General features: G+C 43.7%; 1 protein-coding gene across 1 annotated transcript in view; it reads right to left on the bottom strand.

The window, feature by feature from the left end:
- Window positions 1-7,348, bottom strand: part of PPL (periplakin) — an 83,517-nt gene extending 76,169 nt beyond the window's left edge. The window contains exon 1 of the mRNA XM_060692969.2: window positions 6,697-7,348. Coding sequence (XP_060548952.2) covers window positions 6,697-6,758 — 62 coding nt within the window. The 5' untranslated portion in view covers window positions 6,759-7,348. The remainder of the gene's footprint in view (window positions 1-6,696) is intronic.
- Window positions 7,349-25,530: the final 18,182 nt, after the last annotated feature.

Below are 25,530 nucleotides of genomic sequence, written 5' to 3'. Positions count from 1 at the left end.
ACAATCATGACTTGGAGGACTGAGAATCTCCATAGTCATGTACTATCTGTTTGTTATCCCAGTTCTGCATCTCATTATGGAAAGCAGCCGTGGCCTCTGTAATCCTCATGCAAATTACTTTCCCGAAGCCCATGTTTATCCAACACGCTAAAGAATAGGTACAATATTTACAGATACTTCTTAATTTACAACCATTTGTTTAGTGAAGTTACGACAGCACTGAAAAAAGAGACTTATGACCGTTTTTCACCCTTATGACCGTTGCAACATCCCCGTAGTCACAGGATCCAAATTCAGATGTTTGGTGACCGACTCGTATTTATGACGGTTGCAGTGTCACGCAATTCCCTTTTGCGACCTTCTGACAAACAAAATCCATGTGTGAAAGCCGGATTCACTTCACAGCCGGGTTACTAACTTAACAACTGCAGTGATTCACTTAACAACTCTGGCAAGGATGGTCGTAAAATGGGGGCAAAACTCACTTAATAACTGTTTCACTTAGCATCGGAAGCTTTGGCCTCAATGGTTGTCGCAAGTTGAGAACTACCCGTATACCGCATTTCCAGCAAATTCAGGGACTGCTTGATTTACGACCGTAACGGAGCCTATCCATCATGGTCACAAGTCGTGACGATAGTAAAACGAGTCACCAAAGGACTGGACCCATTTTTATGACCTGTTTTTCCAGCCGTTATTAAGTGGACGCCATAGTTTGCTTCGGGTTGTCGAAAACCGGAAGCAAATGCCAGCGTTTTTCTGGGCAAAACGAGGTAAAATACTGTCAACATGGAATGAGATGCTGCAAATGGTTTAAAAAGTAGACCAGTTCCTAAGCATCCAACATGCGGTAATGTGATTAGGAAAGTCAGGAATCAGGAACTTCAGAACCAGGTCATAAGTACCTTTGGTGGAGATCCATTGGTCGTAAATCAAGGATTACCCGTAATACTGCAACATTCTGTGGCAAAACTAAAGAATCTGCAATGAAGCTAACGGCAACGTGTGGCCTCAACTTGAGACTTCTCAGCTTAATTCCACCCTCTCGGTTGCCACATCCCCATTCCCTCCCCATTCCAGGGGAAGGATACTGCAAAATCCCCATTCCCACCGCACTCCTGGAGGAAGGATATTGCAAAATTCCCATTCCCTCCCCACTCCAGGGGAAGGATACTGCAAAATCCCCATTCCCTTCCCACTCCAGGGGATGGATATTGCAAAATCCCCATTCCCACCCCACTCTGGGGCCAGCCAGAGGTGGTATTTGCCGGTTCTCCAAACTCCTCAAAATTTCCGCTACCAATTCTCCAGAACCTGCTGGATTTCACCCCTGGTTTTCTCCCATAAGCCAAAACCTAAAACTATAAAGAATAGAGATAAAACTACATGATGACGAATCTGTTTTGCCTGGGGAAGGAAGTTGAACTGAAAGTTTTTCCACCCCCAAAATTCTTCCAAAAGAAACGCTCACGTGTGACACCTCTGCGCATGCGCAGGACCTTCTGCACATGTGCAGAGGGTCCAAAAAGGGACGTGATGGCGTCCAGACGGGTGGGCGGAGCCTCCCACCACCGGCGCTATCAGTTCTCCCGAGCCGGATAAAACCGGCTGAATTTCACCATTGCCTTACATGAGAGCTTGCCAAAGCTTGCTCACGTTGGCAACATCCCCCTCCTTCTGAAAGAGGCCCAAATTCTTCTCAGAGACGACCAGGTCTAAATCTCTGCCCTTCTGTAGCCACATCTAAAGTACAAACAACCTACTTCACAATCAAATCTGAAATAGGGCACTTTTTTAAAATCATCCCTGTGATAAAGCCAAAAAACAAAAAAACAAAATTGGGATCAGATGTTTATCTGCATTCAGAAGGTTCTTAAAAGAAACATAAAACTGAAACCAGAAGTTTTCCTTTTAGGTTTGATGGAGAAAGAGAAAGAAAAGTTGCAACTCAGTTACTAAATACGTCGACGGCCACAAGAATCTTCTTTGCACAAAGATGGAAAGTCACACTAACCGTCCAATCAAATGGTTTTCCAGTCTCTTCTTGAAAACCTCCAGTGATGAAGCATTCGAGGAAACAAGCTATTCTACTGATTAATTGTCCTCACTAACTGGAAATTTCTCCTTAGTTCTAGGTGGGATCTCTCTTTAATGATATTCCACCCATTACTTCTTCTCCTAAACTCAGGTGCCTTGGAGAATAAATTAATCTCCTCTTCTCTGGGACTTCCCCTCAAATACTGGAAGACAGCTATCATGGGATTTACAACATTGAAGCAGCCCTTCAGATTTGGCTGAATCCAGTTCCCACCAGTCCTGGGCAGCCTATTCAACAGTGAAGCTGTTGTCTTCTGCATCATCTAGAAAGCCAAGCCACCTGTTGATCTCTTCTAAAACCGGGGAAGGTTCTCAGCCAACAGGCTAGCTAGGAGCTCTTCCTGACTAGTTTGTGTAAGAAAAGACCTTGATAAAATTGTCACCTTCCTCGTACTGTGGTGTCCACCAAGGTCCTTGTTTTTTTAATCCTTGTTTTGGAAATACGTGGCTCTCCAAATTGATGTCTCTTTAATGATATTCCACCCATAACTTCTTGTCCTACCCTCAGGTGCTTTGGAGAATAAATTAATCTCTTCTCTGGGTCAAGGTAAAGGTTCCCTTCGCACAGCTGTTCCTGACTCTAGGGGGCGCTGCTCATCTCCGTTTCAAAGCCAAAAAGCCAGCGCTGTCTGAAGACGTCTCCGTGGTCATGTGGCCGGCATGATTCAATGGCAAAGGCGCACGGAATGCTGTTTCCTTCCCACCAAAGGTGGTCCCTATTTTTCTACTTGCATTTTTTTACGTGCTTTCGAACTGCTAGGTTGGCAGAAGCTGGGATAAGTCACGGGAGCTCACTCTGTTACGCGGCACTCGGGATTTGAACCACTGAACTGCCGACCTTTCGATCGATGAGCTCAGCGTCTTAGCCACTGAGCCACCGCGTCCCTTATTCTTCTCTGTGACTTCCCCTCAAATACTAGAAGACAGCTATCAGGTGCCCTCCTAATTGTTTTTGTGACAATAGACCTGTCTACTTCCCTTAACCATTCATCGTAAGAGTTTAGCCTCCAGATCCCATATCGTCTTTGATACTCTTCGGCCAGATGTTCTAAAAGCTCTCCCAGAAGTTTGTAAGAACTGTAAGCTCTCTTATATGGAAATTTGGAACTGCCGCCAGAGTTGAAAAGGAGCAAGAGTGGATTCTATAAACAGAGCTTAAAGTTTGCAAGATTTGGACTTTGTAGTCATTCTTGGGAGGTTCGCTTGTTGGCATAAAAAGAATCAAGCTAATTGGTGACAGAGAGACCTGTTGATGTTCAAGAATAATATGAAAAGGTGATTTCGTTTACACAGAGCCACTGCAGATCATTCTTTCTTATTTCCTTCTTGACACACCCATTCTGCGATTTAGTAGAGCAATGTAAAAAAAAAAAAGGCAAAACATTGGCTTAGGGTACAAAAAAAAGACAAGGGGGTGAAGTGTATAGGTTGTGCTTCATAAGTTAAATGGAGCAACTTGTCAAGTCTTTATAAACCAGTGTTTCTTAACCTGGGCCACTTGAAGCTGGGTGGACCTCAACTTCCAGAATTCCCCAGCCAGCACTGCAGACTGGAGAATTCTGGGAATCGAATTCCACTCGGCTTCAAATTGCCCAGGTTGAGAAACACTGCCCTAAACACAAATTAAGAAAAGCATTTTCTTTAAAAAAAAACCAAAGATTTCTTAGTTGGATGGACTGCAAGGGAAAAAGGTCTTAGGTACAAAATCTAGGAAATGGAATACGTTTCTTCTTGAGCTCCGTCTTATCAAGAGATACATATTTCTTGTAATACTTATACTTCTCAAGAAACAGATGTGAAGATGGTACGGAAGAATAATGAGAAGATTTAGAACTGAAGGATGATAGACGTTAGGTGTCAGTAAAATTAAAAATGAAATGTAATTATTAGGAATAATATTGTTATGTTCATTTGTATTGAAGTGTATGATACCCAGGTATCTAACCATTCACGCAATGAGATGTATAAAAATAAAAAATAATTTTAAAAAAAACTTTTTTTAAAAAAAGAAATACTTGAGGACACTTCCTTCTGGACGATCTTCTTTCTAACTCTCTTTTCTTTAAGAGGCAGGGAGCAGGTGGTTCCCTGTTTTTAGAAGATATTTCCATCGATCCTTGTTGGGCCCAACTTTGTAAATATCCAATCCTTGGGTTCCTTGGTGCTCTCTAAGCTTAATGAAGGACCCCACAGATCAACCCTGAGCTACACGTATTCTCTTATAATGGCACATCTATAATGGCTCAGAGAATATCATTACCCAACTGATGTGACTCTCTTCATTCAGCAGACAGCCAGTGCTGGGTTTGCCCATGCTGGAGTAGCTAATATCTTGATTTTTCAGGGGGGATTTGCAACACGAAGCAGCCCTTCAGATTTTGCTGAATGCAGTTCCCACCAGCCCTGAGCAGCCTAGCCAATGGGGAAGTCTGCTGACTTCAGCATCATCTAGAAAGCTGAGGTCCATGCTGAGGATGGGCTGAAGATGGGCCTCAGCAAACAAACTAGGAGTCTATGGAGATTCTCCGTCATCCAGGTCATGGTTGTCCCAAAGGTGCTTTTTTTCAAGAGGCCACTGGACTTTCTGTCTTTTTCTTTTGAAGACATTTCTCTTCTCATCCAAGAAGCTTCTTCAGCTCTTCTTCTTCAGAGTTGAAGAAGCTTCTTGGATGAGAAGCGAAACGTCTTCAAAGAAAAACCAGAAAGTCCAGCGGCCTCTTGAAAAAGCATCTTTGGGGCAAACAGGTTAGGAGTTCTTCCTGGCTAGTTTGTGTAAGAAAAGATCTTGATAAAAACTATCACCTTCCTCCCACTGTGATGGTGAGGCTTGTCCACCCCCAGGTCCCCCTTTCTTAATCCTTGTTTTGGAAATACACGGCTCTCCAAATTTAGACGTGGAGAACGGGATCCCCTCTGCATCAACTCTTGGCCTCCGATGCTCTGAACGTCAACACCCATCATCCCCAGCCAGCAGCATCAGGGAAGATGGGGCAGATCAATAGCCTGATTTGGGGGGGAGGGAAGGCATCTCTCGGATTCCACCCCAGTTTTCCCAAGTCTAGATGGGCTACTGTCCTTTTAATTTAGGGCGCATCAAGACACGTTCTTCGGTTGGGGAAAGAGAAACCCAGGGAAAAGATTGGGGCGAATGCCAAAAACAGAGAGAAGAGGATGAGAAAGAGAGAAAGAGGGAGGGAGGGAGGGTGATGGCACCACACCCAGAGAGATTAAATTCTGGAATGTGCCAAGTGCAGAGGGAACTATGCTGCAGAGGAAAATTAAAGTTTGAAATCCGATGCTCGTTTCTCTTAGGTGGCTGTTCTAGAGGCCATAGGAGAATTCACTTCCACATAAACCACTCCAAACTCAAGCTTCCCCAAAGGGGGGGGGAACTTAGACAAAAAGTTTTCTAAGGACTGAAATTTCAGGGGTGAGGGACATCCCAAACAGCCATCAAAATAAACCTCAAGCACGTAAAGTCAAGGTTCGCTCCTTTCGTAAGCCATGGTTTGCTTAATCATCATTTCTTGAGTAAGGCAGCACCTGACAGCACCTAAGCCACAAACAATAGATAGATAGATAGAATTCTTTCTTGGCCAAGTGTGATTGGACACATAAGGAATTTGTCTTTGGTGCATACGCTCTTCATGTACATAAAAGAAAAGATACATTTGTCAAGAATCATAAGGTACAACACTTAATGATTAACATCTTAATCACTTGACACTTAATATCCAAGCACCCAGAAATAGAGTATAGATGCAACAGATGGTTGGTTGGTTGGTTGGTTAAACTGTAGTTGGTTTAACTGTAGTTTATTGATAAGCCCAACTGGCTGGGTTCACGTCCGCTCCTGATGTCAGAAATCCTGCTTTACACATGACAACGGCTCCATTCAGACAACACAATGACCAAAACGTCTAGCAAATCCAGTTATTTTCATGTCATTGACATGAAAGCTGGTCATCAGAATCCACCAACAGAGAGGTCATTTCAACACAATCAGCCAATCCTCCTTCTTTAACCGACTCAGTCCCACATTTGTGCAAGCCAAGCCTTTTAACACAGTTAAACCAGACAGAAGGAGAACTTTCATTTTTAGCCCCTTGCCAAAAAACCGTCCTTCTTCGAAACGCCTGAAAAGTCAAAACCACAAATCCAGGCAGGGCGAGAGAAAAACGCTCCTGTTAAACCGGAGAGCCCGTAGAGCAAATCGCAACAGAGCCTTGATAGAGCATGTGCAGAGAGCTTTTTATTTTTTCTTTGCTTATCCTTCCTTCGCTTTGTCCCATTTTAGGCACAACTGCCCGCAATGAAGAGCGCGGAATAAAATCGCCTGAAGTTCGAGTCCAACTTCGCCTCGTTTAAAAAAAAAAGAAGGGGAAAGAAAATTGGGGAGGGGGCGCGTCTCTTTCCCCCCCACCAGCTTGCTCCCGTCCCGTTAAACTCCAACCGAGACCGAAAGATGTTGGAAAGGGTCCCTTTCTGCTGACCTCCCAAGCGAGCAGGGACCCCCCAAAGCCCGCGGGGATTCCGCGCATCTCCCACCCACCCACAAACTCAGAGACAGACAGAGAGAGAGAGAGACCCCCTCCTCACCTCTTCTTCTGCACCGTGGGGCTGTATTTGCCTCGGTTCCTTTTCTTGAAAAGCGAATGCATGATGGCGCTTCTCCGCAAACGACCCCCGGGGCAGCTGCAAGTGGCCCAAAAAAACGCGAGCCGGCGCGGCTAGTCCTGTGCGAGGTTTGCCCGGTTCTTGGGTTGCGTAGGGAGGGGGAAAGGGGTGGGTGGGTGGGAGGCTCGGCTTGCGGCCAAGTCCGGCCGGGCGAAGGGAGGCGCGGTGCAGCGAGCGCGCAAGAGAGCTCCGGTCCGCCTTGGCTGGCACTGCGCGAGGAGCCGAGGTGCGCTGCGCCCAGGCCAAGCCGCTGGCAGGTCCCACCCAGAAGAGGTGGCGCTTACCTATTAAGTTTCCCCGTCTCGGCGGGGACGGCGCTGCTCGCCTGGCTTGGGCTCCGCGGGGGAAAACAGCACTTCTGGCGCGTTGCTAAGGCATCGCCCGTTCCTGCCGGGGCTTCCCACGGCCGCCCCCGGTGCCACCCGGGCACGTGGGCAGGAGAGGGCAAGGGCGGAGGGACGGTCAAGAGCCAACTTTGGGCCAGAGACATATCACGGAGAATTGAGTTACCCGATTGTGAATGGATTGACAGCGGCTAGAATTGTGTTTGCTAAACATTGGAAAAACGAGGAAATAGCCAAACAAGGTGAAGTTGTTAGGAAAATTGTGGAATGTGCTGCAATGAGCAAATGGACATTTGACATTAGAGAACAGTTTAGTTTAGTTTAGTTTAGTTTAGTTCAGGGTGGATTTGATTTTAAATCACTAGTAAAAAGGCTTGATTTAAATCAATTCGATTTAAATCATAATTTTTAAAGAGCAACTGTCATCTCTGCTACTCCTTTGACCCGCTGTTGACTCACCCATAGTCCCAGTGTTGCAGAATATACAGCCTCCTGCTACATAACTAAGCTCCATTTCATGCGGAATAAACTAAATTATTTATGTATCTTAAATAGAAAACTATCTTACGATAGATTTTTACCCCAAAAGTTTTTTATTAAAATAAATTCGATAAAAATAAAAAAAAATCCGATTTAAATCAAAAAAATCCAATTTAAATAAAAAAAAATCTGATTTTTTTGATTTTTTTTTTAAAAAATCATTGATTTTTATCCACCCTGGTTTAGTTTTAGTTTTATTAAATTTATATACCGCCCTTCTCCCGAAGGACTCAGGGCGGTGTACAGCCAAGATAAAAAAACCAACAGTATAAAAGTTAAAAAACAATTTAAAATTATTAAATAGTTTGGCCCATAATCTAAAATAACATAAACTAACCCATTAAAAATAATATTTTAGGCCAGCCCTGCCTGATGGAATAATAGTGTTTTAAGGGCGCGGCGAAAGGTACGAAGGTCGGGAATCCGACGAATCTCCGGGGGCAGCTCGTTCCAGAGAGTAGGTGCCCCCACAGAGAAGGCTCTCCCCCTGGAAGACAGGAAGATAAACAATATTATAAGATATGGGATTTATTTTATCCACGGCTAGATAATAAAATTTGGAAATGAAATATGAAATAAATGTTCTAATGCCATTTATGGAAGTGATTTTAATGGGAGGAAAATGCCATGGTTAAATGAATGACAAATGAGAATAAGGATATAAAGATATATGTTAGATTGATAATGCAAGAAATTAGAGAAGTTGTAAAGATGAATATGAGATGAAACACAAAAGATTTGTAACCGACCGACACACTACTTGTAATTGGAATGGATGATGGATGTTTTTATGTTTTGTTTAAAAATAAAAAACTTTTTTATAATAATATATATATATATATATTGGGGTGGGGGGAGGGGATGGAAAAAAACTCTGCCAAGGCAGCCTTTGTCTCTGCCCTCCCCCCCCACCGCACCCCTAACTTCGAGAGGCGAGAAAACACGTGCGTACTTTTTCCTTTTCCTCCTGATATGTTGGCAATTTACCAACAACTTCTTTGCAAAGTTTTGAGCCTGGTCACTTTGGGAGTTAAATAAGGACAACCGAGTTAAGGAGGGAGCTGGGAGGTCTTCCAAGAGTTGGAAGGGACCTTGGAGGTCATCTAGTCCAACCCCCTGCTCACGCAGGAGACTTGTACTAGGGATTCGAACCGCCGAACTGCCGACCTTTCTGATCGACAAGCTCAGGGTCTTAGCCACTGAGCCTCCTAGTCAGGCACCTAGTCATCTAGTCACCTAGTCAAGCCCCCCTCACCCCATGCCCAAGCACCATTTCAGACAAATGGTTGTGTTTAGAATGTCGATTATACAAGGCTGCTTTGTTTCTGGTAGGGGGGACACGGTGGCTCAGTGCCTAAGATGCTGAGCTTGTGGATCAAAAGGTTGGCAGTTCAGCGGTTCGAATCCCTAGTGCCACATAAAAGGGTGAGTTCCCGTGACTTTTTCCCAGCTTCTGCCAACCTAGCAGTTCAAAAGCATGTTAAAAATGAAGTAGAGTCATGCCGGCCACATGACCACGGAGACGTCTTCAGACAGCGCTGGCTCTTCGGCTTTGAAACGGAGATGAACACCAACCTTTAGAGTTGGGAACGACTAGCACCGTCATGGCGAACCTATGGCACGCGGAGCCATATCTGTGGGCACATGAGGTTGTCCTAGCTCAGCTCCAGCACGCATGTGCGCACCGGCCAGCTGATTTTTGGGCCTTCCAGGCCTACTGGAAGTCAGGAAATGGGCCGTTTCCGGCTTCCGGAGGGCCTCTGGGGGGGTGGGGAAGGCTGTTTTCACCCTCCCCAGGTGCCAAGAAAGCCTCTGGAATCTGGGAAGGGCAAATAATGGGCCTACCGTTATTGTGCCAAAAGCGGGGGTAGCGCAGCGGGTCACGTGCGCATGAGCAGGGGTGCGGGGTGTCATTGAATTATGGCTGTGGGCACGCGCGCATGCAAACCCCCCCACCACGCTCCCCACACTTTTGGCACGTGATGGCAAAAAGGTTAGCTATCATTGGACTAGCTCATATGTGCGAGGGGAACCTTTACCTTTTGTTTCTGGTGGTAGAAGTAGTAGGAACCTGAGTGGCGTAGGAGGCTAATGCCTCCTACTAAGGCAGCATTTAACATCCAGCTGCCTGCAATTACTGTGAGTTCAATTCTCACCAGGCTCAAGGTCTGGTGTTGGACTCAGCCTTCCATCCTTTCTAAGGTGGGTAAAATGAGGACCCGGTTTGTGGGGGCAATAAGCTGACTTTGTATAAAAATATACAAAAGTATGAAGGCTATTGCTTAACGCATTGTAAGCCGCCCTGAGTCTCCGGAGAAGGGCGGCATATAAAAATAAATAAATAATAATAATAAAAAAAAAACATAGAATCATAGGGTTGGAAGAAAGCTTGGAGGTCTTCTAGTCCAACCCCCACTTGCTCAAGCAGGAGATCCTATCCAATTCTGGAGAAACAGCTGTCAAGAGAATATCAAATTATACTGGTAGCCTTCTTTCTGGTCATAGAACATAGAATCATAGGGCTGCCCTTGAGGTCTTCTAGTCCAGCTCGAGGCAGGAGACTTTTAGACTACCTTGGTCAAATGGTTGTCCAGTCTCTTCTTGAAAACCTCCAGCAATGGAGCATCCACCATTCCAGGAGACAAACTATTCCATTAATTCATTGTTCTCACTGTCAGGAAATTTCTCCTTTGCTTCTTGGTTGGATCCTTTAACTTTTCTCCTTTTGGTGACAATGGCTACTAGACTTCCTTCGTTATAAAGGACATTTCTTTGTTTCCGAATGGCTGTCCTTTGGATTTATTGAGGTTTCCAAAACTTTTCTCCTTTATTTGGGCTAGTCAAATGGTACCTACAAAGGTGCAGTCTTTCATATTCAAGTGAAAAGGATGGGCCTTGAATTGTCTTTTTTAAATACATTCACATATCCATGCTGATTTTAATTTTTTAAAATTAGAATAGGGGGTTTTCTTGATTTTGCTTTGCATTTTCCTTTGTGAAGCAAGGTAAAAGGGAAAGGTTTCCCTCGCACATACCTGCTAGTCGTTCCCAACTCTAGGGGACGGTGCTCATATCCGTTTCAAAGCCAAAGAGCCAGTGCTGTCCGAAGATGTCTCCGTGGTCACGTGGCCGGCATGACTCAATGTCAAAGGCGCATGGAACGCTGTTACCTTCCCACCAAAGATGGTCCCTATTTTTCTACTTGCATTTTTTACCTGCTTTCAAACTGCTAGGTTGGCAGAAGCTGGGACAAGTCACGGGAGCTCACACCCGTTACGCGGCACTCGGGATTCGAACCGCTGAACTGCCGACCTTTCGATGGACAAGCTCAGTGTCTTAGCCACTCAGCCACCGCATCCCTCTTGTGAAGCAAACATAAACAATTATTTTCTTTATGGAACTCTTTCAGATTGGCCTCTTTTTCAGGTTTCTCCTCTTACTTTTTTCCAACAAAATACAGTCAGTTTTTTATACGCACGAGAACTAAATTTTACTCCACTGTGCTATGTTAAAAAAGAAACAAAACTGACAGGTTGGTGGCTTTGCTCTCAGTTGTGTGGTTGACTTCACGATTTGTGAAGAAACCACAAATAGCAGGGCTGGCCACGTGTTACAAAATCCAGTGGTGGGTCCTACAACACACACAAAACCCAACTCTAACACACCACGAAGTTTATAGCGCCATGCGTAATCCTGGCCTTTGTCGAGCAGGTACTGTAGTAGTCCTTAACTTACGTCAATTCATTTAATGAAGATTCAATGTTCAAAGGCCAACAAACGCCTGCCTCTCGCAAGTCCCTTGGGAAGGATACGATAAGAGGGCAAAAATGCCAGATGCAGTCTAAACATCTGGCAGACTTCAGTCAACCATAATTTATTTACATTTCTTTCTTTTCTTTTTTTTAACAAGTTTTATTGGGTTTTCCCCCACATTTCCCCACATCTTTTTTTGAACAGAGTATTGGCCATTTTCTTGTCTTATACAATTAATTAAATTCTAATATATTTTACTCAATGACAATTCTTGCCAAAATCTTCTTTTCCCCCCTTTTTAAAAAAATCATATCTCACTATTTCTATGCTTACTTACATGCACAATATCTTCATTTGCTCTTAAATTCTACTTTTACTATTTATATTTATTCCCTTTTATTCTTTAACAATTCATTCTTTATCTTAATAAATTTGTATTTGTTCGGGGTTGCCTTTCTTCCATTTCATCTTTTTAATTGTACAGCAATCTTTCTCCTCCAACCTACCATCTCCCTCTTTTCTTTCTTTCCTACTTTCTCTTCCCCTCCTCTTCTTCTCTTATCTACTTCCCCTCCCCTTCTCCTTCTCCTCCTCTCTTCCCCCCTCTCCTACTCTAATTTCCCTTCCCTTCCTTCCTCCCTATCTTCCATCCCTCTCTCTCCTTCCTTCTCCCTTCCACCTCTCTTCTCCTCCTTCATCTCTCTCTATTGCTGTATTCATCTTCGATTTAATATTTTCCACTATGGAGTCCAGGCAACCCCAATCTTTCTTTCATTATTTCACAAAATTCCTCTTATCTTTTTCTTTATTTACATTTCTATGCCGCCTGATTCCCGGCGACTTTATTTGCTTTCTGACGGAGATCCTTGCAGGACAAGTAGTCCTCGACTTACAACAGTTCATTTAGTGACCATTCAAAGTTACAATGGCACATGAGAAGCGTGACGTAGGACCGTTTTTCCCACTTGCAGCATCCCCATAGTCACGTGATCAAAATTCACAAGACGCTTGGCAACAGGTTCACATTTATGACGGTCGCAGCGTCCCCAGGTCACGTGATCCCCCTTTTGCGACCTTCTGAGGAGCAAAGTCGATGGGGAAGTCGGATTCACTTAACAACCGGGGACATTTATGAACTTACCAGCTGCAGTGATTCATTTAACAACGGTGGCAGGGAAGGTCATAACACGGGGCAGAGCTCCCTGAACAAATGCTTCACTTAACAACTAAAATTCTGGGCTCGATTGTGGTCATAAGTCAAGGACCAGCTGTATTTTGTTTCCCGTCTTCGCTTGTCCAAAACGAACTGGCAGGTGTACATTTTGAAGCTCCGTCTGAATAAACTGGTTTGGGGAGGGTGTTCCTTGGCTTACTGGATGGGGTGTAACGCCAGCCTCCATGGAGGAGCAAGGCAGGTCTCTGCCCCACAAGTTTTCACTGTAGAAGGGAAGCACGAAAGGGGACAGGAAATGACCCATATTTGACTTCTTCTGAGGTAGAAAAGGGAAGGTTCCAGGTGACTGAAGTTATGATATGAAACCATGACCAAAAGGAAGTCAAACTTTGTAAGCCTGGCCATAAATAGGTGTGCATGCTTCAAACCAGATATTCAGGATACACAGACACACACCCAAAGGCACATTCTGAAAGGTTCAGACTTGAACATTGCTGTGTGCCCTTCCTTTCTCCCTCCCTCCTTCCTCCCTTTTCTATTTCCTTCCTTCCTCCTTCCTTATCTCCCTTCCTCCCTCCCTCCCTTCCTTCCCTCCCTCCCTATCTTTCTTCCTCCCACCTTCCCTCCCTTTTCTATTTCCTTCCTCCTTCCCTCCTCCCTCCCTCCCTATCTTCCTTCATTCCTTGTCTTTCTTTCTTCCTTCCTCCCTCCCTCCCTTTTCTATTTCCTTCCACCTTCTCTCCCTATCTTCCTTCCTTCCTTGTCTTTCTTTCTTCCTTTTCTATTTCCTTCCTCCTTCCCTCCCCCCTCCCTCCCTCCCTCCCTTCCCCTCCCTCCCTATCTTTCTTCCTTCCTTCCTCCCTCCCTCCCTCCCTTTTCTATTTCTTTTCTCCTTCCCTCCCTCCCTATCTTCCTCCCTTCCTTTTCTTTCTTCTTTCCTTTTCTATTTCCTTCCTCTTTCCCTCCCTCCCTTCCTCCCTCCCTCCTCCCTTCCCTCCCTTCCCTCCCTCCCTATCTTTCTTCCTCTCTCCCTCCCTCCCTCCCTTTTCTATTTCCTTCCTCCTTCCCTCCCTCCCTCCCTTCCTTCCTTCCTTCCTTTTATGTGCTATTCATCTCATGTAACAGGTGACTCTGGGCAGCAGATCAATTCCTATGCAGTGGTCAAAATCGGCATTGGCTTAATGTATCTTATTTTGGCAAGAAAGAAAGAAAGAAAGAAAGAAAGAAAGAAAGAAAGAAAGAAAGAAAGAAAGAAAGAAAAGAAAGAAAGAAAGAAAGAAAGAAAGAAAGAAAGAAAGAAAGAAAGAAAGAAAGAAAGAAAGAAAGAAAGAAAGAGATTATAAGAACAGGTTGATCCAAAGCTTGATCTGGGTATGCCAAGTTTTCTTAAATCTCAAATACTGCATATATTTTGTATTTTATAAGCATCTTATCCGAAAAAACGTTGAGAGAGGAGGAAAAATGACAGGAATTGCCAAGTTCACATGTCTTAATTAAAAATGCTTTTATTGGTGGGGTGGATGGATGGATGGAAAGAAGGAAAGAAGAAAGAAGGAAAGAAGGAAAGAAAGAAAGAGAAAGAGAAAGAAAGAAAAAGAAATGTAGCAAAACAACAACAGTTACATATCAAAAACTTCTTCAATATGTATATACTGTATGTATATTAAAAATACAACATCAGTAATGAATGAGCATATTTCATGGCAATCATCCATATGTAATCTACATTTGTAGGCCACTCATTCCTAAATTACAGGTGACATCAGCTCTTCAATCCACTGAGTAATTAGACTGTGAATTTGTCTTTCCAATGTTGATGGATTAGTCTCTTAGTATTAAGAGTATTCTTATTCTTAATCATAAGAATGGCATGAAGTATCCAGCCATCATGTCCCATGCAAAACAATTGTCTGTGGAAAAAAATAATAATATCTGATAAGCATATCAAAGTCAAATTAATCTATGTAATTACTTCTATCCCATACAGGATAATTTTAGGGCCTTAGAAAAACGGTTTGAAGGAAGCACAATTCTCTTTTTTTTTTCATTTTAAAAACAAACTTTATTAAATTTAAAAAAGAATAAAATTATATAAAACATTCACAACCTTAAAATACAAACAATAATATCAACAAACAACAAACAAAGTATATATAATGTATATAAGTACACATATATACAAACCTAATTTTCCCTTTTTTTTCCCCTTAATGACGGTGTATAATTATTACTTTTAATTCCATACTAAATTTTGACTCTCTTTTCCATTGGTTTATCCACTCATACCAACTGTCCCATATCTTAAAATACTTTGAGTAGGAAGCACAATTCTCATTGCATTAAATCCACATTTAGAACAGAATAGAGTAGAATAATAGAATAACAGAGTTGGAAGGGACCTTGGAGGTCTTCTAGTCCAACCCCCTGCTTAGGCAGGAAACCCTACACCACTTCAGACAAATAGTTATCCAACCTCTTCTTAAAAACTTCCAGTGTTGGAGCATTTACAACTTCTGGAGGCAAGTTGTTCCACTGATTAGTTTTTCTAACATTTGATATAATGGACTTTCTAATTATGAATGAGAAAAAAGGAGGCAGGGATGTCTCGTTGGGTGGGGGGGCATCCTTATGAAAAATAAGAAGCAAGCATTGAATGGTGGGGACCACTAAGGTGCATATGCCTCTTCACATAATTTGCAAACTTTCAACATGCTGAGGAATGGGTGTCGGACAGAGATTGGAAGAACTAGAGCAGTGACGGCTAACCTTTTTGCCATTGTGTGCCAAAAGCAGGGGGAGTGTGTGTGGGTTTTGCGCGCGCATGCCCACACCCATAATTCAATGCACCCCGATCCCCCGCACACGCACGCATGAACACCCCCCCCCCCGTGCTCCTCCTGCTTTTGGCATGATGGGCCCAGTAGGCCCGTTTTTCACCCTCCCCATGTCAGGTTTCGATGTCGTCTCAGATAAAATAAATTGCATTTCCAAACACATAGTCTTTATTTATTTATTTATTTATTTATTTGATTTGATTTGATTTCTATACCGCCCTACTCCCGAAGGACTCAGGGTGGTGCACAGCCAAACAATAAAATACATACATACAAAATTTAAAAGTGGAATTAAAATCAAATTAAATAGTTTTGGCCCAGACAAATTAAAATCCCAATCAATTTAAAACCAATTTTAAAATTTCTTTGAAGAAATCTTTCATTTTATTAAACACGACAACCTGTCCCCGATTGTGGCGTAGCCAACTCTGACTTCCTGACCCCAAACCTTCCCTTTCCGTTCCCTAATTCTCTGCATCTCATTGGCCCTCTTCCAAATCACTCTCCCCATATCTATTACTTCAGCTCCCAGGAATGTCCCCCCCTTCCCATCTCATCTCCTAGGGGATATTATCTTCAGGGAAAATAAGTAGGTGAGAAGTCAAGCATCCTCTTGCCAGCTGCCCCCTCTTCTCCTTCTTATGTCAGCATTAGAGTAAATGCAGGTTGAAGTGCTGACACCCCAGACTCCAGAGGCTTTCTTGGAGCCTGGGGAGGGCAAAAACAGCCTCCTCCCCCAGAGGCCAGAAACGGCCCATTTTCCAACGTCCGGTGGGACTGGAAGGCCCGTTTTTCATCCTCCCCAGGCTCCAGAGGCTTTCTAGGAGCATGGGGAGGACAAAAACGGTCTTCCCCAACCTCCCGGAGGCCGGAAACAGCCCGTTTCCTGACTTCTGGTGGGCCCAGAAGGCCCGAAAATCAGCTGGCCGGTGCGCGAATGCGTGCTGGAGTTGAGCTAGGGCAACCCTCGCATGCCCACAGATATGGCTCCACGTGCCACCTGTGGCATGCATGCCGTAGGTTCATCATCATGGAACTAGAGGGAGGAGTCAAGTGGGGAATTAGCTTGGAATCCTTATGTCGGCACAAGAAGGCATGACCCCCTCCCCTTAAATGGCATTGAACCTTGTCTAGTCTGGTGCAGGTGGCTTGCTGTTGGTCTGGGAAGTTTCTTGTAAAGTAGGCACAAGCAATAAAATAGCTAATTGAACTTTCACCTATAGATCTGGTTGTTTGCACCTAACATTGGGCCATCATTATCCCGAGTCAGCTTTCATAGCTGAGTAGATATTGTACTATACACTCTACCCCTGTTTTCATTATATATATCAGCATTGAATTGTCACCTAACTCTCAATAACTCTATAATAATAATTCCTAATTCTGGTTCTGATTCATTTCCTGGTAAAACCCTGCTCCTGTTTTTGAAAGGACTTTACTTTTCCAAGAAAGAACCTTCTGGTTGACACAGGTAGTCCTTGAGTTAGGACCGCAATTGGGACTGGAACTTCCATTGCTAAACAAGGCAGTCAATTAAGTGAGTGATGTCCTATTTTTTACGGCCTATTTTGCCATATCCGTTAAGTGTATCACGCAGTTGTTAAGTGAAACCAACTTCCCCTCTCCCCCTCCCCCGTTGACTGCTTGTTGGGAGGGGCACAAATGACCCTCTCGCGGCCCTGGGATTCCGCAAAAGTTTTGGTCCCATGACTCTGGGGATGCTAGAAGCGTGAGGACCGACCGTAAGCCTCTTTATTCAGTGGCATGCTAACTTTGAACGGTTGCTAATCAAATGATTATAAGTGGAGGATTACTTGCATACGGAAGATATATATAAGCATCCGGAAGCTCCATTTGGTGCAAAAATGCAACGGCCCCAGTGGTGGGTTGCCCCCGGTTCGCACCGGTTCTATAGAACCGGTAGTAAAACCGGCGGGAGGCTCCGCCCACCGACCCCGACATCATCAAAACGCTTCTGCGCATGCGCAGAAGCTTATGCGCTTGCACAGAAGAGAGCGTGTGCGAGCAAAGCAAGCGAGCGCGCGCGGCCCCACTGCAAACCGGTAGTAAAAGTAAGTAGAATCCACCCCTGAACGGCCCGCATGATTTTGTGCAAAACCCTGGTGTGCACATGTATCACCTCTCCTGCGGGATCTACATTGCTTGTCAATTTGCTTCTGGGTGCAATTCAAGGTGCCGATTCTCACCTTTAAAGCCCTTCATGGCTTGGGACCAGGTTATCTGAGGGGCCGTCTCTTGCCGGTCACATCTACCTGATTTATCAGAGCAGGGAGGCAGGGAATGTTGTGGGTCCCATCCCCAAGGGAGATACACCTGGTGGGACCCAGAAGAAGGATCTTCTCCGTGGTGGCTCCCTCTCTCTGGAACATCTTTCCCCCAGAGATTAGAATGGCCCCCACTCTAACACTCTTCCGGAAGGCCCTGAAGACCTGGTTCTGCCAGCGGGCCTGAGGAACCCAGAGTGGGATGGAGCCCATTCAGTGGTAAAATCCAATTTTTTTGACTACCAGTTATGTGGGCGGGGCTTGGTGGGCGTGGTGTGGTGTGGCTTGGTGGGCATGGCTTGGTGGGCATGGCAGGGGAAGGATACTGCAAAATCTCCATTCCTACCCCACTCCAGGGAAAGGATACTGCAAAATCTCCACTCTCACCCCACTCCTGGGGGATGGATACTGCAATATCCCCATTCCCTCCCCACTCCAGGGAAAGGATCCTGCAAAATCCCCATTCCCTCCCCACTCCAGGGAAAGGATACTGCAAAATCTCCACTCTCACCCCACTCCTGGGGGATGGATCCTGCAAAATCCCCATTCCCTCCCCACTCCAGGGAAAGGATCCTGCAAAATCCCCATTCCCTCCCCACTCCAGGGAAAGGATCCTGCAAAATCCCCATTCCCTCCCCACTCCAGGGAAAGGATCCTGCAAAATCCCCATTCCCTCCCCACTCCTGGGGGAAGGATATTGCAAAATCCCCATTCCCTCCCCACTCCTGGGCCAGCCAGAGGTGGTATTTGCCGGTTCTCCGAACTGCTCAAAATTTCCACTACAGGTTCTTCAGAACCTGTCTGACCCGGCTGGATTTCACCCCTGAGCCCATTCAGTGGCTGGTCTGAATGTGTGTGTCACCGGGGTAGTGGTGAGTTATTTTTTTATTAAATAAATAAATACATCTTCTGGTTTGCAATGATTCATATCCATTATTTACATACCAGCTAAAATTCCAACACAGGGTGCCATCCAAAGCTTTTAAGCAACATCAGAACGCATGACACCCTGACATAGTGTCGGATTGGGGATCGGCACCCGAAGGCTTCTTGGATAGCTAGTTTGCTAAAAGGCCAGTCCTGGTTTGTTTGTTTTTTGTTTTGTTTGTCATTGAACAGGAAAAGTAAGAAACCTGTAGCAAAGGCTGTAAAGATTAAACGCAAACTCGTCGCACATTAAAAATACAAATTAAAAAAAGCAATTAAAAACCAAATTTCCTGACAGTCGAGAACAATTAATCGGTGGAACGGCTTGCCTCCGGCAGTTGTGGGGGCTCCAACATTAGAGGTTTTCAAGAAGAGACCGGACAACTATCTGTCTGGAATGGCATAGGCCAGGGTCTCCTGCTTGAGCAAGAAAGACCTCTAAGGCAGCGGTGAAATGTAAATTTTGTTACTACCGGTTCTGTGGGCGTGGCTTGGTGGTGGGTAATATGACTGAGTGGGTGTGGCCAACTTTTTTTTTTTTTTACTTTTAAAACCATTTTTTCTACAACCTCTTCGGCTGAAGAGGTTGTTTTTAAAAAAAATGCTTTTAAAGCCTCTGACGATCCCAGCTGACTTGCTTGATCGGCAGAGGCTTTTTTTTCTTTTTAAAAACGTTTTTTTCTGTAACCTCTTCGGCCAAAGAGATTGTAGAAAAAAATGCTTTTAAAAGCTTCTAATGATCCCCAGCTGAGCCGTGCGATCATCAGAGGCTTTTTTTTTTTTTTTTTTTACTTTTAAAAGCATTTTTTCGGCCAAAAAGGTTGTAGAAAAAATGCTTTTTTAAATAATAAAAAAAAGCCTCTGATGATAGCGCAGCTCAGCTGGGCATGGTGGGGGGGGCAGGGATTTTTGCTACCGGTTCTCCAAACCACCCGCCTGCATCGTTACTGGATTGGGCGAACCGGTCCGAACCAGGAGCATTTCACCCCTGCTCTAAGGTCCCTTCTAACCCTATGATTAATTTTTTTGGGGGGGAGGAATCTTTCTTCCTCTTCTTCCACCTACATTTTAGTGTTGCTCATTATTGGTTGTTATTATCTGTTAGTATCTTCTCATCGGTTGCTTATTATTATCTTTTCCAAAGCATCAGAAGGCCAGGCAAGAAACAATGGATGGAGACTATGGAGAGAAGCCACCTAGAAATAAGGAGAAATTTCCTGACAGTGAGAACAATTTACCAATGGAAGGGTTTGCCTTCAAGAGTTGTGGGTGCTCCGAGTTCTCTTGCAACCTTATTATTCTATGCATGCATGATAGGAAGGAAGAGATGAGGTCAAAACAGTTAAAAATGGGATCTGCCTTTTTTTTTTTTTTTTTTTTAGCTTTCTGAATGGGAATAAAGAGCTGGCTTCTCCCTCCAAGATTTGGGCTAAGATTGGGGTGCAATTGGGAGACTGGCCGGCTATTTGGGACGTAGAGGAGAAGGCCATTTTTGTTAATATCTTTATTTTTTATGGATTTTTTTGTGAGCCACCATCACCGTATGAGGTGGGAGATCAAATAAGTCCCGTAAATAAATAAGATGAGAACCCAGATTGTTGGGGGCAATATACTATTTAGTATACTGTCTTTGGTGTGAGCCACCCAGAATCCTCGGAGAGTGGGCAGCATAGAAATATGAATAATAAATAAATAAAGATAAATCTGTAAACCTCTGACCACTTGCTCCTATTTTGGCAATGTGGCACGTGACGTATTGTGTAATTCCTGTCTGAGTTTCACTCTGCCGGTTGCGTATTTCTTTTTTCTTAATATTTATTATGACTCAGAAATGCATGTCTCTCTCTCTCTCTGCTTCTCTCACTTTATATTTGAATGCTTTGAAAAAAATATTTAAATGAGTACAAGAGAGGACATGTTAACAGAAGAAAGGACTAGAATGCAGATAAATAAACAAGGAATTAAAAAAAACTCTCTTGGAGGTTATAGCTTTATTAAATATCATTAATTTGTTATGAATATTTAAATATTTATATACATATATACACTCATATGTGTGTTTGGGTAAGTTGTGTTGTTACCTAGTTTGGCAATGAAATGTTTGCAAGAAAACAGCCGAGCTCAGAAGAACAACTGAAGGATCTCAAGCAACAATAACTACTTTCATAAAAGTCTGGAAACTTTTTATGGGCTTTTTACTGAAAATGGGCGAAAATGAATTGACGATTTCAGAATGTATTGATTAAAAAGGAAGAACGGAACCACAACAGGCAATTTGGGAAGATGGTAATGATTCAGTGGTGGGTTACTCCCGGTTCTGTCCGATTCTTTAGAACCGGTAGTAAAAGCAGCGGGAGGCTCCGCCCACCTGCCCGGATGTCATATTTGACGATCTGCGTATGCGCAGAAGCCCGAGCGAGCGAAGCGCACGCTCCCATTGCGAACCGGTAATAAAGGTAAGTAGAACCCGCCCCTGTAATGCTTACATTTCTGCGAAGCAGATCAGAAATGTCTTTAGATATTTTTTCTTTCTTTTCTCCTTTCTTCATCTTTACTGAGTCTCACTTTTGCTTTTATCTTTTCCTAATTTCTTCTTAATCCTTTATGCTTCTGTAGCTTTTGATCCCGTGAAATGTTATTTTGTTGCTAAACATGAGATATAAAAAAAAAAAAGAACAAGAAGAACTGAGGCAATGTTCGGATAAAAGAAATCTGAGTCCGGAGCAGATGTGTAATTTGAAAAAGCATCTCAGACAGATCTCATGAAAATAAAGAGAGGGAGGAGGGAGGCACATTCACACTTGCATGATTCTGTTACCGTAACCTTATAATAAAAAATTGGTTTTAATATTCAGAGCTAGGAAACCATAATATTGGTTTCCTAGTCTGGCTGACCTTGAAGTCAGGTCTATATAAACCAGGGGTCGGCAACCTTAAACACTCAAAGTGCCACAAAGGTCCTAACCGGAACTGCCACCCCACCCCCATTCAATTCTGGAACTGACTGGAAGTCCAGTTCCCCCACCATAGAGTCTCCTCCTAGCACGGCATCCTTTTTCCTCTACCTGTCCTAACTGAAAGCTCTATCAATTGTGGAGCTGACTGGCGACAGGGAGCCGCAGCAGAGGGATGAAAGAGCCACAGGCGGCTCCAGAACTGCGGGTTGCTGACCCCTGATAGTAACCATGTAAAATGGAGCTGTAGAAATATCACAGAAGAACCTTGACAATATATTTGATAATGCTCAAAACATGAAGATCTTTTAGGAAAAGATGCTTAGAAAACAGAAGGCTGTAGATCTGTTCCTTGTTTTTGATGGATGTGGGAATTCTTAGGAACGTTTTCATTTGCTAGCAAGGACTCAAACTGGAATAGGTTTTAAATGCATGTAAAGAGGATTCCTTGAATAAAAGAAGGAATGGCAAGATCGTAGGAGGTTAATTAGGAAGGACAAACAAAGACGTATAAGGAACAAACAAAGAAATAATTTTCTTTTTTGTTATGGTTCAGTTTTGGAATAATAAACTGCAGGGCAAGGTGTGACTTATGGGATTTATCACACAAGTGCAACATGAGGCAGCCTCATGCACAATTATCAAGTGATAATTGATAGTCACCCCAATGACTGTACAGAATATGTATAAATATGTACAAATATCACACTTGGTTTTGTGTGTATAAGTAAATTATAAATATGTATAAAACCTGGAATGGCCTATAAAGCCTTCCCCACCCTTGTTAGGAAATTAAAGATATCCTGTTCCCTTTCAGCTGGCCAGTGTTGCCACTTTAAAAGCTTCTTGAGCCTTATGACTGATGCCAACCCAGGATTTTCCTCGGGAGATTGTTTACTGGTGTTTGCCCACAGGCTGTGCTGCCAAAAGGAATGGCATTCTTACAACATTCCTGCCCGGATCTTTGGAGTAAGAAAAGACATTTATTTTAGGCCCAGTTCTGATTTGTGGATTGGGGCCTCACTCCGAGGCAGTCCAAGCCCAAGAGAATCCTGGGCATGTTTTTGTATAAGGAGAGCTAACTAAGGTGGACCAGACCAGGAAAACAATGGCATTTGGATCACAACCAATTGTATTGTAAAGATGTCTTTATTTGTGGTCTACCTTTATTATTTTTACAAATAACTCAAGGTGGCAAACGTATCTGATATACCTTTCTCCTCCTATGTTCCTCACAAACAAACAATCCTGTGAGGTAGGTTGGGCGGAGAAAGAGTGGGACTAGAACTCACCAACTCCTGGTTTCTAGGCCAGCACCTTCATCACTACCATCTCATGAGTAGAGTAGAGTAGAGTAGAGTAGAGTAGAGTAGAGTAGAGTAGAGTAGAGTAGAGATGAACTGAACTGAACTGAACTGAACAGAACAGAACAGAACAGAACAGAACAGTACACGGAATACAGTAGAGTACAGTAGAGTAGAACACAATAGAAATAGAAATAGAAATAGAAATAGAAATAGAAATAGAGTAGAGTAGAGTAGAGTAGAGTAGAGTAGAGTAGAGTAGAATAGAATAGAATAGAATAGAATAGAATAGAATAGAAAGCAGAGTAGAGTAGAGTAGAGAATAATACAGAGTAGAGTAGAATACAGAGTAGAGCAAAATACAGAGTAGAGTAGAGTAGAGTATATACTAGTTTTTAACCATGATTGCAGGCTGATTGTGTTGTCTCGCTCCGAAAGGGGTATATTTACAAGTGGGTCATCAAACCCTATGTAGTAAACCTAGGCATGTTGTTTCTGTAAAGGCAACTACAATCTGGAGAACAGCCTCACAAGTAGGTGAGTGAATGGTTTTATCTGCTGGTTTATGACCAAATAAGATTGAGTGAGTGAGCGAATGGTTTGTCTTATACTACTTCTGGCTTTTATCAGAGTTCGCTGCAATTTTGCAAAGCTGGAGGACTAACAGTGTTACAGTTATGGGCTCTTAGTAAGCCACAAATCATTCTGGGCATGAGGTGTGGGTAAAAACTGCTGCCATGGACTTCAGAATTAATTTGTTAAATGTTCTGCTGGTCTCTTAGAGAAGCCCTGATTCTATAATTGGATAGAATTTGCAGTTGCAGTCAACTACACACAGTTGAATTGGCGATGTTTTGCAGATGGCGGGCAGAGCTGGAAAGCAAGAAAAAAGCAAGCAGGAGGCAATACACCTACAGAAAATGCATTGGTCTTCTCCTTGTAGACTAAGTTCTCACAAACTCCTTGTAGACTAAGTTCTCCCTTTGAACAAGTCAATGAAGGGGAAAGCAAAAAGAAGCCAGGTACACAGTCCCAGGATTGCTGGACAAGTGAAGCACTTTGTGGTTAAAAAGGATACTAAAATTAAGAACTCTTGATCCGCGTTTCTCAACCTTGGCAGCTTTAAGAAGTGTGGGCTTCAAATCCCAGAATTCCCCAGTCAGCATTAAAGAATAATATTCACATTTATTTTTGCTGCCCTTGGCTTGGATTCAAAGTAAAATTCTGAGAATCAAGTTATGTCGGTTGACTTCGCTGGCTATAGTATGGACATCCCTGTTCCCTTGGGCAAGCTTCCATAGAGGATGAAATGGATGAAGGCAATTGTCAGTCATTTGAAATGGGCCAAGTCATAAAATAGGCACTCTAGAAATTATGAAGGGATGTGGTGGCTCAGTGGCTAAGATGCTGAGCTTGTCGATCGAAAGGTTGGCAGTTCAGCGGTTCAAATCCCTAGTGCCGCGTAATGGGGTGAGCTCCCGTTACTTGTCCCAGCTTCTGCCAACCTAGCAGTTCAAAAGCACTTAAAAAAATGCAAGTAGAAAAATAGGGACCACCTTTGATGGGAAGGGAACTGAGTTCCGTGCGTCTTTGGCGTTGAGTCATGCCGGCCACATGACCACGGAGACGTCTTTGGACAGCACTGGCTCTTTGGCTTTGAAACAGAGATGAGCACCGCCCCCTAGAGTCAGGAACGACTAGCACATATGTGCTAGGGGATCCTTTACGTTTACCTTTAGAAATTATGGGATGATACTTTATTGTTTTTAGGATGTACTAACACAATCTTGAAATTCCGCCGAAGTTTTCACCTGTTATGCCATTGATACCAGTGTTTGTCAATCTTGGCAACTTTAAGATGGGTGGGCTTCAATTCCCAGAATACCCCAGTCAGCCAGGTCTTAATTAGAAGCTGGCTGGGGAATTCTGGGAGTTGAAGTCCACCCATCTTAAAGCTGCCAGAGTTGAGAAATACTGCTCTAGACATTCCATTCATTTCTCAAGATCCAAGAGGAGACAGATAAATATGATATGGTTTGTTGTTGTTTTTTGGCACTCATTTTGCTCTGAATCCCCCCCAAAATCAATCACTCTCTTCTGTTCCCACCAGAACACCACCCCCAGTTTCGATGGAGCAGTAGCCACAGGTCAATGCGAACCAAAGACGGAAGCTTAGGGGAGAAATTCAGGCTCCTTAACCCTGCTGCATCAACTGGGCTTAATTTAAGCATTTCCTAATGTTGTTCTCTGCAGTTTTTAAAGAGGCGTGTTGGAAATCAATGAGTTGCATCATTTGCAAAGAAAAACAAAGTTGGCTTCAGATGGAGCAAGGGAGGAGAGCAAGGAGGGGGAGTGGAACAAGACAGGGCAAGCCTAAAGTGGAAAGGAGTAAAGAAAAATGCAAGATAAAGTAATCGAGCTGAGATTTTTTTTCTGGGGCTTCCAGTTCTAAAGCTGAAGTGTTGGGACTTGTTGGCTTTCACACTTCAGCTGCACTGTGCTGATTTCTCCAGCATGCTTAGAAGTCATAGAATAACAAAGCTGGAAGGGACCTTGGAGGTCTTCTAGTCTAACCCTCTGCTTGAGCAGGAGAGCCTATACCAGTGATGGCTAACCTTTTTGCCATCGTGTGCCAGGAGGG

Source organism: Pantherophis guttatus, chromosome 14, assembly GCF_059756535.1.
Source record: "Pantherophis guttatus breed Tessera chromosome 14, ASM5975653v1, whole genome shotgun sequence".
In the NCBI taxonomy this organism is placed as follows: Eukaryota; Metazoa; Chordata; class Lepidosauria; order Squamata; family Colubridae; genus Pantherophis; species Pantherophis guttatus.
The sequence above is the reverse complement of the archived record's forward strand: the minus strand, read 5'-3'. Positions and strand labels throughout refer to the sequence as shown.